At 47.5% G+C, this 14,712-nt stretch overlaps 1 protein-coding gene across 2 annotated transcripts; it reads right to left on the bottom strand.

The window, feature by feature from the left end:
* Positions 1-190: 190 nt before the first annotated feature.
* Positions 191-14,539, bottom strand: LOC117579158 (protein windpipe). 2 transcript variants are annotated; one of them, XM_034264921.1, is made up of 3 exons: positions 14,314-14,539; positions 9,816-9,873; positions 191-2,917 (listed from the first exon to the last, which is right to left on the bottom strand). In XM_034264921.1, exon 3 carries the CDS (start codon positions 2,819-2,821, stop codon positions 758-760), a length of 2,064 nt encoding a protein of 687 aa, XP_034120812.1. In that variant the 5' UTR covers positions 2,822-2,917; positions 9,816-9,873; positions 14,314-14,539; the 3' UTR covers positions 191-757. The 2 variants fall into 2 exon arrangements, with proteins under 2 accessions (XP_034120812.1, XP_034120820.1); XM_034264929.1 differs by lacking the exon at positions 9,816-9,873.
* Positions 14,540-14,712: the final 173 nt, after the last annotated feature.

Genomic DNA, 14,712 nt, shown 5'->3' with positions numbered 1-14,712 from the left:
AATTCAAATGCCGCGACACCTATCGCATTTTTGTTGGCAACACACCATGCTGATCAAGAATATATGTGTACATGCATACATACATATATGCATAGTTCATGGGTTCGAAAACATTTCCTACTGTGTTTTACGCTACTTAAGCAGCGACTCAGAACGTTCCTTCTCGTTTGATGTATGAGAAGATTTCGAATTTGAATTGAAAAGTCGCTCACATTTAATGAATTAACACATTATAATTTCACAAGAGAATGAAGCTTAAGTATTTTACAATAATTGTATAGGGGTTTGTTTTGTAGATATAAAAGTACAGTATGGGGTGTGTACATCACATGCTGATGCTGAAACGTTTCGTGTCGAAGATGTTCTGTTTCCGTAGATCTCGCTTTTAGGTAGCAATTTACATACATTAAATATATATCGTTTAACTTTGGTATTAAACTAGATTTATGCTTAATTAATTAATTCATTAATTTACTTATGGCTAGCACTACTTCTTCTGGTTACATTTAAGAGGGGAGCGGGTCCTTAAATCGAATAGTTTTTCTGTTGTTTCTGTTGCTGTTCTCTAAAGTGTAGATTGGTTAGTGGTGAAAGCACCGCTCCGTACCACTGGCAAGTGGCAGCCCGGTACGAGTATGGGTGCCACTCCAGCCACTCCAGCTCGAAATAAATCTGTGGTTCCCATCAATGGGACTGTCGGGTTAGTTGTAGGGCTGTGTCGAGAGTCGATGGCTGGCTCTGGCTCCTGGGGGAACCATCAGTGTCCGACACCGTTGCCGTTGCCGTTGACGGTGAGCTGCACCTGATGTGTGGGTACGACGGGTCGCACAGGGGTGCTGATGATGTCACCGGCATTTGACTTGCTGCGTGTCACCAGCATCGGCGTCTTGGGCTTGGGCGTCTCCGTCAGCTTGATCTTGACGCGACCCGTTTCGGGAGAGTAGACGGGAGAGTAGCGGCCCGATTTGGGTGACGAGGGCAGGTAGGCGCTATCCGGCTCATTGTTGTTCTGCTCATCGGGGGATCCGCTGCTGCCCTGCGGATGCTGGGCGTATTTGGAGGCACGCGGTGACTGGGGAGTGGGGTAGCGGGGTGTGATGGGGTAGTACTCGTGTGCGGCAGGCTCATTGATGCTGGGCACTTCCTTGGCGCCTCCATTGGCCGAGCCATTGCCGTTGAGGAGCGGCTGTTGGTTGGCTCCGTCCTTGGCGTCGCTGCTGTCGTAGGGCTTCTTCGAGCCATTGACTATCTGCGCCTCGTCCAGCTTGGTCTTCTCGCCGATGAGCGGCGAGTGCTCGAGACCATGCCCGTTCTTGGTCAGGGGCTTGCCCAGGTTCTTCTTGTCCATGTCGAGGAGCTCCGTCTGGCGCTGAGCCTCTGCATCGCGGGCAGCCGCATTGCTGTCGTACTTGCAGCGCTTAATGGCCACAAAGAGGATCAGGCCAACCACCACCAGGCCGATCACGGCCAGCAGATAGTAGATGGCGCTGCTGTCGTCCTTCACTTTGGCAGTCAGAAGGTCCTCTTTTTCCTCACTGCTGTCGATGGGTCCGTCAGTGACCACGTCCGACGTGTCCAGTTTGGTCTGTACCACTGGCACAATCACTTCCTCCTGCACTGGCTGCTCGCCCTCCGGCCCCTCGAAGATGCCGATGCCCGAGTTCTTGAAGATGTCCGGACTGGGCGTCTCCAGGGGTTGGTTGTCGATTTCGTTATCGTTATTGTCGGCATGGCCCTTCTCTTGTTCATCGTCGACGTCGTCCGAGCTGATGGGGATCTGGGCGAGGGCTGGCATGATGAGAATTCCTCCACCACTGCCGGAGCCCTCATTGTCTTCTTCCTCTTCCTCCTCGTCGTTCACAATCTTCTCCACAATATGCTCTGCGGTGGTGTCGGCAAGAGGTACTGCCACGGCCGGCTCCTCGGCCAGGGTTAGTTCCATGTTGGTCTCGCTCAGATCGCCAGAGCCTTCAACTTCATCGCCGGGCAGCGGCTCCTGTGGGGAACGAGCCACTTTCTTGGCCTTGACCTGGGTCTTAGTCTTCCCATCAAAGGGCAGGAAGTCCTTGCCCAACTCCTCCTCCTCCTCGTCGTGCTCCCCCGAGGCGGCCGCCGGCTGGTCACCCATCATCAGCTCGTTCTCGTCGGCCTCCGGGGTGAACCATCCGCTGATCTCCTTCTGGCAGATATCCGACTGCTTCAGTTGCAACCAGGACTTTCCCTTGACCTCCACCGGGTGGCTGCAGACCACGGGATGCTCCATGTACACGTGACGCTCCTGCAGCCAGTTTCGCACCTCCAGGGTCTTGCACGAGCAGTTGATGTCATTGTGGCCGATCTCCAGCTGCTGCAGATGCTGCAGGTGGGTGATTTCGAGGGGCAAGTTAGTGATGTCGTTGTGCTGCAGATTCAGAACCTGCAGGTGTTGTGGCAGCTTCACCAGCTTGGCGGAGGTCAGGCGGTTATGCTTCAGGTTGAGCTTCTTGATGCGCTTGCTCAGGTGGCCGAGCTCGTGAAGTTCGTTGTGGGACAGATCGACGGATGTGAGGTCCGGCAGCTTGTCCAGCACGTGGCCGAAGCGAGTCAATCCCAGGTAGGACAGGTCGATGGAATGCATTGGTATCGACGAGTGGATTGGCTCCTCGGTCAGCAGAAGACCCTTGGTGCTGTTGCACTTGAGATGGTACAGGGGCTTGTGGGTGTGCTGGGACTGCGTGCAGGTGCAGTCCTCGGGGCAGTGGGCGGCAGGTGTCGGCGTGGCTGCCGCGGCTACAAACAGGAGCAGGGCCATCAGGGCGGACAGAGCTGACGAGCGCTCCATTTCTGTGGCTGTTTTGCGGTGGTGGGTGTGGGGGGGTATGGCAGTGAGTCTTCCTTCCTTCCTTACTTCCTTCTAATTTGTTGCTGGATGTCTTATCTGGAAACAATTGGAAAATAGTTAGTTAATGGAACTTTCTTAAGATATTTCGTTCTAGAATAAATATTTTACAGCAGAAATTATATTGGCAGTGGGAGCTCTTCTGGACAAACCCAAACGGCAGCACCTTTGAACGGAAACTAACGCAACGATCGGAGTCGGCTATCTTTCTGCCTGGCAACCTGTCTTCGTCACTGGTTGCGTCATACCCTCCTCCACTTCGAGGTCTTGTCTTCTTTCTTTTCTCTGCACTCGTTCTGCCAAGCCAAACCCATCGACAGTTGTTATCGATGTTAGATTCGGTTATCGCCGCCTGTTCAACCCCAGAGTATTGGCGTTATCTGCCCTAGGTGTAATTAATACTTCACTATTTGCTATTTTCTATTCTAGTTTTGGCAGCTCCGTGACATCAGCAAGCACCTGACCCACCAAAGAACACACACACACACACAGACAGCCCACGCAAATAAGTTTGTGAAAAAATGAGTCAGTCTTAAAATGAATCTCAGGCTGATAGTCGATAGATGATTAATCTGCGAGAGGTGAGGGCTGCGAGGTCTTCAGCTGCACTCGTAATCAGAGCAGATCAGAGCGGATCAGGGCAGAGCAGAGTGTAGTGCAGCGGTTCGCTTTTAATCTCCATCTTTGAGGACTGGCCCGTGCGAGCGAATGCCGAGCCGTTGTGCCATTTATTATTGCCCGGACAACGCAAACTGATTGACGGCTGTCTCGTGGATGCAATTTAAGTGCAACTGGCGCTCGGCTCGCTCTGGAGCCCATCCTCTGCCCCTGCCAATGCCCCTGCCCCTCTGCTCAATGATAAGCCCAGCTCATCTGTGTGTGTCCCGTCTTTGACCGCAAAAACTGTCGTGTCGTGGAACATGGAAAATTGAATGTAGATCGCGTAGCTTGGAGCGTGGAGCGTGGAGCGGGGAACAATAGAGATACCCCACTCAGACTGTCTAATCCTAATCATCAGATACACGGATACACCGGCAAAGATGCCTTGTCTGGGCATCTGTCTGATGGGTTCTAAATAGGAGACGGCCCCCATCTCAATTTGCAATTTGAGATCGGCAAACAAGGCAACGAGGGAGTGGGCGGGCGGTCGGGCGCACTTGAATTATTCAACAGTTGCATCTTTCCGTTGCATTTGCATGTCGCTCGAGAGCTGAAATCAGAGCCGGCAGATCTGGAGAGAGAGAGAGAGAGAGATCTGGCATGTTCTGGTTCTGGAACTTGGGGGGAAAGCTGCGATTTGGGTAGCTCAAGGGTTGTACACGTGTCTCTCCCCGGGGCTTCCTAAGCTGGCAGTTCATTTGCCCCTTGGATAGGCGCAACCTTCGCGTCGATGAGGCAGCAAATCCGAGGCAGCGGAGTTTTTGTTCTTCATAAATATGCAGAGGCATGAAATCAGCAGCTGCTGCCGCCGTTGCTTTTGCCACTGCTGGGCAAGTAATTGAGGCATTCGCATTCGCATTCCCATTCTCTGGCCCCTGCCTCGGCTGCACCCTCCTCGCCCAGATGCTGCCCCCTGGGTGAGGCACGAAATGCCAACTGGAAATGAGGCGTCACAGGGGCACATGCAAAAATAAATCTCCCCTGGAATCTTGTGCGCCCCAAGGTCAGTGTCATTATGCCGGCCACTCATCCGTAAACGGCTCGGACACATGAAAAGCGGTCTGAAGACAGCAAATTGTGTCATTTGGTTTTGGTTAAACAGCAACCACAGGCGGGCAGCACAGCCACCACTCACAAATGTCTTCTTCAAATGGCAACGACTGTGGCTTTGGCACTGCATTTGGCTTTGGTGTTGACAAATTGCCGGGACTGAGACCGGGACTGGGGGCCTCATACGTGGAACTTTCACCGGGCCGAGAGGGGGGCCGGGCATCTATCAAAATCTGTCAATTGGTGAATTGGTAATTTGTGGCTGCCACCTGCTGTTGCTGTGGCTCTAGCTGATGCTGCTGCTGGTGGTGCTGGTGCTTGACGCAGCCAAATGCAATCAATGTGGTTAATTGCATTCGGCCAAAATCTGCAGCTCGATCTTAAGCTTCGGCTTAATTGCCTTCAGTAGCAGTCCTCGTGCACAGCCTCCATGCGACCATACCCTTTGATGCTGGGGCGACAGGAAACTGAAATTAGAACAGTCACAGTCGAAAAGGCGGTGGATGGAAAAAGGCGGATGGTGCATGGCGATGGGGTTGAAAGTATTCAGCAAATGCCACTTGATGGCACAAAGAACAGAATGAACAAACTTAAAACCGTTTGCAAATTGAAAGAAATCAGCGCCAGACAACCGCTAAAATCTTAAACGATGACAAATGCTCAACCTTGACTGAGACAGCCACAGAAAAAACGAGAGAGAAGGAAAGGGCGAAGGAGAAAGAGAGGAGAACAATCTCGAGTTTGTGTGTTTCCAGTTCCGCTGGCAAAGGCAACCCTCCCCAACTCGTTCTCTCCCAAAACAAAAATGATAAACCAAAAAAAAAAAAAACCCGAAAGAAAGGGAAAAATTAAATCACGCCAAGCTGCGATCGCTTGCAAAATAAATTGTTATTTATGTGCATATATGTATATATATTTATTGTACGTATAAATTGTATATATTTTTAGAATTGTGCAAATCTTTTTTATACATTTCAATTCGCAAGAGCATTGTGCACACAACAATCAAATAGGAGGAGAGTTTTGCTTGTTTAGCCTTTTGTTTGGCCAAATAAATACGCAGAGAGTGGTCCCACTAGACACAGATTCAAGTGCGAGCAGTTCTCGATATAAGTAGGTACAACCATCCAGAGTTTTGTCTTTGCTAAGACCCACATTCTCTTGGTTTGTTGAACCTCTGACAGACACGCTTTACAAAACATTCAAGTTCTAGCAGAAACCATTCTAAAAACTCACAACTTTTCTCGCCATATTTTCTCTCTCGCACTCAAAAATATGAAAGGAAAAAACTGATGACGCCAGGCAATTAAAACATCAGGTGATTCGGCGGGTATTTTACCCGATGAAGAAACAACTGAGCGGAGCGGAGTGGAGCCGATGCCAGCGCTAATGTGGTGACCGCATTAAGACAACAAAACTCTCAGAAACTCTCTGAAAACGAAAAAAAAACCGCAAAAAAAACACTGCCAAAGCCAGAGATGACGTCTAACTATACCTTGTGAGTCAATCTCAATCAATGGATGGATTCAGAATTGGCCGGCACAGCTTTCTTGCCTTGGCCATTCACAATATTCAACATATTCATTCAAGGCGATCGCTGAGATCAAGCGAGAGGGAGAGAGAGACAATCATGTTGTCATAGACAAAGAAGCGGCATTGGCGGCACATGCGGCAGGTAAATTAGCATATATTCTAATTTCTGTTCGACTCTGACAACTGAAAAAACTGACGGACACTGCAGTTCCATAGAATGACCCACATAACATACTCGCAGCGCTACCAATAAAGTGCCATTTAAGCATTTTGCCACTCCACTGTTCAATCAAGTGCAAATGAGCCTAAATTTAAGCGTAACCTGAAAAGCTATTTTCCCTTTCCTGTACCGCTACCGCGGCCATTCGAGGTGCTACCACAGGCAAGTGTTTAATTGATTTCCACGAAAAAAGAGAGAAAACCAATCACCGGGGCGATGCATAACAACCAAAATATGAGTAGCGAGAGGTAAATTCAAAATAAAGTAAAGCAAAAGCCGTAAAGAAGAGGGAAAGAAAAGTGCAGGGCGTAAGCTAAAATTATGTGAATTATGCAAAACGTGTTGGGCAAAGCAGGAAAAGAAGTGAAGAGAAACATATGAAATGTAGAGTCAATGTACCAGATAATAGCCAATAAAGAGACAGAGACTCTACTTCCCCCCCTTATAAGACCTTATAAGATCCCCCCATAACATGTAGAACGAAAAGAACTTGATTTGGGGACTACTGCCGTTCTTAGTTCCTGATACTGAAACGCACAACTTACACTTGAACTTGACCTACGAGCGCAGAGATTTCTCTGTCTCTGTCTCTGTCTCTGTCTCTGTCGCTGCCTCCCATGATCTCTGTCTCCCCCTGTCTGGGCTGGCGACCAGAAATGTTTGCTGACAGGGAAGAATCCGAGTACTCGATACGAGCACATAAAGGCCCAAAGAATCTTGACATTCACATGCTTCCACCTCGAAACTCTCCCTCTCAATTGGATGCCGTCGGGGAATGCAGCCGATATTCTCAAAATAAACACAGAAAGAGAAAGGCAGCCAGAAATATATTCTCATTTGTTTTTACTACTCGTTTAAGATTTCCGCTTGCAATCTATGCAAATTTTACACCCACGCCTGATGGTCCCCATGGTCCAAAACTTGAGATTTTCTTATTGGCACACAGAGAAGATGTAGGTATGTTGATACAGAAACACATTTGATGATGGACTTGGTTGGCAACGAATGTGGCTGCTGCTGATTAGTGCCAAGTGCCAGTTCCCATAAGTGTTGATGTCAGGCGCCAGAGAGGTGCGACAATAAACATGAGATGAGATCAGTAGGGGCAATAAATATGCTCCTATATACATGCATACATAGATTATATCTTAGTCCCGAACAGGGAGACTTTACCCGCCGCAAGTGCTGAGTGTTCGAGCAAAGTTTAGTGATTAGATTTTAATTGATACTGTTCTAATGAATGATCTGTGAAGAGAGTTACCCACTTAGTAGGGAGGAAACTACTCGGTTGACTCAAATGACTCGAATGACTCGTACTGACTTTTCATTGAACTTTTCTGGCATTCAATAGAAACACGTTAATTTAGCCAGAGCAGCGCCGATCAATGCCTTTGAATTGTTGGAGATTTAACAACAACACGTTCTCCTCAGATCAGATCCGATCCGATCCGATCAGATCAGTGCGGATCAGAGGGGGAAGTGCGCCACGTAGCCATAATTAGCTAAGCCCGAGCTACAATGCTACGTCTAGAAGCTGTCGAGAAATACACAGCTACTGTTGTGCGTTGTGTTGTGCACATATACTAACACTCTAGTTAAATAAATAGCCACACTCTCGTTAATTGGCAAAAAACGAGCGAAACTGTGCAGAACATTTCGAGGAAAGAGAGAGAGGACTACATAGTGTACATTTGTTTAAGTTTCAGCTTGGGTTTCGCTTTCAGTTTCGGCCTCCGATGATGCAATTGACAACCAAAGTTGGACTTGAACACTCGTAGATACATACATATGTCGTACAGATACGGTTTGACCAAATTAACTCAGTTGAGTGGGTTACTTTTTCGGCGCTGTAGATGAAGTAAACACGCTTGACCTTCCCTTGGCAAATTGCATTCTGTTTCCGATTGAGAAGAGAACGAAAACGAAAAACAATTCAAATGCAAATGCAAATTCAACTTATACAATAAATCACGGGAGACCCTCCATAAAATATCAATTGAAAGATCCATCCATCGATTCAGCGATTCTCTCGGCTCCGAATACAGGGGGCAATTTCGTCTTTAATCCAAACAATTTTGTGTCTAGCCGGATAACATTTTCGCAACGTGCCAGAGATGCCAAGACGGTGCCAGTCTGTACGGGGGTTGGGGAGGGACTCTTGCGTGAAATTATTTGCCAATCTGCACCTGCGAAATGCATTCCTCCACCGCCACTCTGTTGTGCATTTACACTGGCCATCTCGGATTCAGGTTTAGTGTGGGGCAAAACTCACCACTTAGATGTGCCAACAAGTGGCGATGATCGAGCTTAAGAGGAATCTTTGGCATGAGCGGAGACATGGCTTTGATGCAATTAAGAAAATAATTGACTGCGCAGAGGCTGGACATTTAATGAGCCAGTATTTCCAAAATTGTTTATGAATTCCCAGAAATTCTGAATGCCCGTCCCTGTCCCCCTCCCAAAAGGTGTTTTGGACACGAAAAGTGATTCAATTATTTCAACTTTATCGAATGATGTCATTTCAATTCAATTTTGTATACATTTCGGGTTTATAATAAGTAGTGACAACACACAGAAAAAACTTTCTGTAAGTCCCTGGTTGTCTAGTGTAACCATCCACTTGAGGTTTCAGTGGGAAGGCAAATGCTGACTGACCTTCCGCAGTGAAGGACTTGTGCATGTGCATACCCGCCGCATGTAGCACAGTGTAATTATAGACAGAGCCGATACCCATTCACATTCGAATCGCCCATTCCCATTCCCATTCCCATTGGTCTTGCACAGAAGGCCAGATGAGCACTTGGGCCCATCAGAGAAGTTCATGCCTGGGACACTCCTCTGGACAAATTAGCCTGCGGTTGGCTGCTGCTGCGGCTGCGGCTGCATCATGGGTTGCACACCGGAGATCGCCTGATCTTATAGCCGTTTTTCATGGCTTCGTTTGGCAGTTGACACGTTAAGAGCACGCACGTTTGTCGGGCCATTTAAGTGGCCCCGGCATCGGCATCGGCTTCGGCATCGGCAGCTTGGCCATTGCCATTGCTTTTGCCACTGGCATACAGAAGATGGAGCAGCAGATACATAAATACGAGAGGGAGAGGACGTCTGCGAGAGCGGGCCAGCAGTCGAGCGGCATTTGACAGTTATGACCACTTGTTGCTTTATTTTTAGAGCCAAAAACGGCTAGGCCAGTTAGCTAGGCCAGAGCAAAGCAAAAGCCGGCCGGCCGGCCGGCCGGCACCCACAGACAGCAACAGCAGCAGCCAAAGCAAAACCCCGAAGACTGGACTGGTTTGCTTCGTGATGATGATGACTGCGCTGAATGAGACTCGACTCTGTTCCAGTCACTGTCTAAATCTCAGAGAGACCTCCAGCAGCCGAAAAGCAAAGGCCTCCCGCTCTTGATCTTCAACGAATCGAATGCCAATCTCATGTTTATACAACTCAATTCGGGCCCTGGCTCGATTTACCTACCTATAAGACATGCATACAGGCGATCCTCTCGGTTCGGGCTGCGCTGAGCAGAGCAGAGCTGCAATGAACAGATAAAACGGGAAGTTAATGTCACTGATTCGAGAGTGCAGTGCACATGAGTAGGACGGAGGGGCACTGGAAGACATTGAGAGGCACTCAGGCTCAGGTGACTTGCATAAAGAGTTTTCTATTTAGCTGGCAATTATTTCTTGGCTTTGATTTTAATTGAGCGTAATTAAAGTTTTAATTGTCGGGTCGACTAAATCCATTTTTAACGAACTTTGCCTCTGCTGTGGATGTGTTTGTGGATGCATGCTCGTTGTTGCCGCTTTGACTGCCGCTGTTGCAGCTGCAGTGCCTTCCTTTTGTTATTAATTTCCATCGTCAGCTAATCTTAATTGCCGACCATCAAAACTGAAGTGTGAAAGTTTCGATCATGTGGCGCCCAAAAGTAAAAAGTCTCTTGAGAGAAGGAAACTAAAATCAAATGAAAATGAAACTTAAACTTCAACTGGAACCTGCTCCAGGGTCAACAGACTTTCGGATGAAAATACATAAATGGGCATAAATACCCATGATATCAAATAAACAGAATAATCAGAAATCTTATTAGCAACTAAATGCCACTCTGCGTTTCTCAGGGCGTTGTTTTCCACGGCCCTTGGCGGCACAAATAATAGTTGCAAAGAGCCAACAACCTGTAGCTTGAGCCGATTGCTATGCATCGAACGTGACCGAAAATATTATCACGTAATCCGTGGACTCTCACAAAAGTGTGGGCTGTCGATTGTGAATGGAATTGAATGGATTGGGTTGGAGCGGATTACTCATATGACAATGATTCTAATAGAGGCAGCAACATCGACAGCCAGACGAGGCCAACGCTTGATGGCTGAGCATATTCAAATGAGCTTCTCCATTGATGAACCAATCGAGTTCGTTGGCAGCTGCCGAACTGTAACTGTGGCATCTGTCTGTCGCCACCTGCCACCGGGGCATCGCGAACTCTTCGATTTTTTGAACTTGAATTCTCTGCAGAAAAAACATTCTCCAAAATGTTTACAAATTAGAATTTCCTCTTGCACCCAAGCACGTGGTAAACAATTACATTGCTTTGATCCAGTTTGGCCTCACATATTCCCTACAGAAATTCCCACATGCCCAGAGGCTAGGGCTTCTCGAGTTTCCTTTTCCAGCTGTGACAACATTCGGAGAGCTTTTCACACTATCTCTGGGGCTGGTGGGGGCTTATCTTATCGCCCGACATTTGCTAATTATAGATAGAACCCAGCAACAACAACAACAACAACAACAGCAAAGAAGAACAGCGATGAAAACACTGTGCCCCACCGCCACAGTGCCATTGTCATGTGCACTTGAGCTCTTGGATTTCTGGGACTCATTTGCGTTTTTGTTAGATCATTACTGCGCCGCTTTGCCCAACTCGGAATGTTTGAATGCACTCCAATGCCGAGGCGTTCTCCATTTCCCCCTCCACGCTGGTGTTGCCCAATGATATTGTTTTGATAGTGGCTCGATAACAGCTTGTTTCGCCTTATCGAAACACATTTGTTGCTCATCCCCATTCCCCCGAAAGTAAAAACAACAACAAATACCAAAACTTCTGTATCTAATGGGGACAAGGTTGACACATCCACCAAAAATGGGACCATGAAGTGCACAAAGCTCTAGGCGGCAGCACTCACTGCTCGCCGATGCAGTCCGTCCCACAATCACGATGACGCCCCGTCACTCTCAAATTGCTTTTGGGCGGAGGCGAAACCGAGCTACACGGAGCGACACGGAGGAGAGTTTGAAAATCGAAACCTCAGACGGGAGGCGCCAAATCACCCAACGAATCCAAGGGAAGGGCAAACAAGCGAGCAGTTTAAGCAGTAATGAACTTGAAACTGACCAGAACTTCAAAGAAACAACAGAGCATTCGTTCCTCTCTGGTCAGCCAATTTGTATAATTTTAAAAAGACCGATTGATAAGACGCTGGATCGTTCGAGGAAATTTCACTTTATTTACTTCAAGCATTAAAACACCAGACATTGGCCGCCAAATTTTAATCAGAGAGCCAAAAATAGCGCATCTGAATTCGAATAAATTTGAATTCCTTTAAGATGAAACTCTTGATTCTTTTCGAATATGAGACGCTGATAAGGAAACAATATTTACATACATATGTACATATGTATCTGGAATTCCGGAAATGTTGCTCAAAAGAACATTCCGTCTGTTATAGGTGTAGGTTATCGAGAAATTGGAATTGGCAAAACCTGAGAGTAGAGGCACTCGCAGATACGACATTAGATGGCACCCACTAACCATTTCTGAAGACTACCTACAACTCGTCCAGCTTTTCGCTCGCCCTCCGCATGGAGCAGACTTATCGGTCATAAAACCGATGCTTGGAAATGGCATGAAACACAGTCTAGAGTTCGCACTAGCACACCTCTGTGAATTATGTGCTGGAAATTAGCACCTTCGCTGCGAGTGGGCATAGCGAGTTAGAGCTGTATGTAGCTGTGGCTGTAGCTCTAGCTGGAGTTGGAGAAGCGTTACATAACAGCTGAAGTTTACAGCTCAAGCGGAAGATGAACGATCCGCCTTCGCAGTCCAAATCCTCTCTGGCTCTGCCCATATCAAAGATGATTGATACTTTCATTAGGTGGCGACGTTGCATGAATTGTTTGTGTTTCTTTTAACTTGACAGCCGGCCATTCGTATTAATAATATTTCTGGCTAAAGTGATTCACTCTGCCATAGAAATGGGCATGCAGTGCTCTCGACCTGTGGGACTGAGTGGGGGGCTGACATGGGTAAACAATCGAATTCCGACCACAAACACAAACATGGAAAAGTGAAATTTCAGAAAGAATATCTCGCAGATAGCTATCCGTATCTGGATGATTCAACAACATCAGACGCGACGCTTGCGGTTTCCAATTGTTTTACGTAAACGATTCCGAATTGCACGAATGGCACAGAAAGCTCGCCAGGTTCGTTCGAGTGGCGGCTCCGTTGTTGAGTAGGTAGGTAGGTAGAGAGGTACATAGGTACCCGTATAGATACATGCATAGGTAGAAATGTAGCCATGGACAGGGGCCCCGAGGGTGTTGGGGTTGCTTTCGAACTACTCATATAGAGCTGGGATTTCACATGAATGCGTGTGTCTGTCTGTCTGTCTGTCTGTCCGTCGGCTCTCGTCATACATAAGTTTGCAATCGTTGAGATCGGTTAAGTGCCCTGCCCGTGCCCGTACCCAGGGGTTAAAAAAGTAACCGTTTTATTACAGTCTGCTCATCTCGCGGCCTTTTATTTTTTCTCTTTCGCTTTTGGCAATTATATAACTCGAAAATGTTGGGAAATAGGGTCAAGTTTGCCACAAAATAAACCGCAAATGTAAAACAAAGAGAGGTAATAAAAAAGTAAAGTTAAATTTAAACGATTCGACGAGCAACTTGTTTCAGTTCGAAAAACCCCGAACTCTGGCCTTTTTGCATCGAGGGGAATGCCCCTGCGATTAAATCCCCCGAGTAATTCCAAGACTGGAAGCAAACCAAACCCGTCCATTGGGGAATATTATCAGTATCGGCGTTTTGCCGTTCTCCAGCGATAATCACGGGCTCAAGCACTCACACGGACACGAACACAGGCACTCAATTCGCGCACAATGCTGTATGGACCTTATCAGGGTCTGGAGCTGGCCTCCGGTCGAAGAACTACGCTCTCACCATACGCATGCAAAATTGTCGAGTTCCTTGCCGAGCACTTCTTGGATATTTTGTTCATATATTAAAAGCACTTTTGTTTGATCAGATATACATATAAATATATGTACGTATGCATGTATTTTTTATGTATTATGTTTTTGTCTAGATTCCTTTGCACTGTTTGCTTGTCTTTTGTTCTTGCTTTGCACTTTTTGGGCACTGGGCAGAGAAAGAGAGTCCTTCAACACGCGTCCCGAGAGTCTTTTGATTCGCACTGCCGCAAGATTGAAGAAGATCTTCTCGAGAGAGATCGCTCAGAACCGACTGCGACTGCTGCAGCAACGCGTCTGCAATCAGAATGTGTCGCAGTTGCCATTGAAAAAGAAACACAACAGACAGGGAGAAAAAAGGAACATACAAAATGATCAAAAATGAAACGGAAGAAATAAAACGAAAGCTGCAGAGAGCACCCCAAACACTCTCTGTGTGCCAGAGAGATGACAATGAAAGCAAAAACGACCGAAATACTAAATATCAGCAGCGCATCGCATCCACGGCACCAAACAGAGCAGAGCTCGGCACAAACAATTTAGAACCGTAAACTTGTAGAACGAAAGTATCTTAATAGCTTGCGGTTTTTGGTTTTGATTTTGATTTTAATTTGGATTTGGATTTGGATTGTGTGTTTGCCGAAACTTTTTTATACTTTTCGCACTTGCACCATTTACTGTGTGTGTTGTGTGAGTGGGGAAACGGAAACTGTATAAATTTTAATTACCTACAAACGCTGATCGTGTCGGCAGACCGAGGAAGGGGAGGGTGACTTTTTTGCGTGTGCGCTTTGCGTACGACACTGGAGTTGCCCGAATGAAACGACTCGAGTCGGGTCCGATACCTGGCGGCGAACGGGGCGAGCGATCAATGGACGGGCGACAGACCGGAGAGCAAGGCACAGCGGCACGACCGTTCGATGGAAGAGCTTTAAACCGAATAAAACGGTGTATTAAAAAACCTTTGTACAACAGCAACTTCTCCAGCCGGCTGGAGAGCAGCACTGGAGCGCCGAGGCACATGGAAAGCTAATCGAGGGAGAGAAAGAGAGAACTCGCTGCGGAGAGCTCGTGCGGTGGAGAGCGGCACTGACTCGTCTGGAACACGTGGATGGGATAGTCGGCGG

This window comes from Drosophila guanche, unplaced genomic scaffold (assembly GCF_900245975.1).
Source record: "Drosophila guanche unplaced genomic scaffold, DGUA_6, whole genome shotgun sequence".
Classification (NCBI taxonomy): domain Eukaryota; kingdom Metazoa; phylum Arthropoda; class Insecta; order Diptera; family Drosophilidae; genus Drosophila; species Drosophila guanche.
The sequence above is the reverse complement of the archived record's forward strand: the minus strand, read 5'-3'. Positions and strand labels throughout refer to the sequence as shown.

Coding starts and splice junctions, on each gene's coding strand:
- LOC117579158 (XM_034264921.1), bottom strand. CDS start 2,821: ATGGAGCGCTCGTCAGCTCTGTCCGCCCTGATGGCCCTGCTCCTGTTT.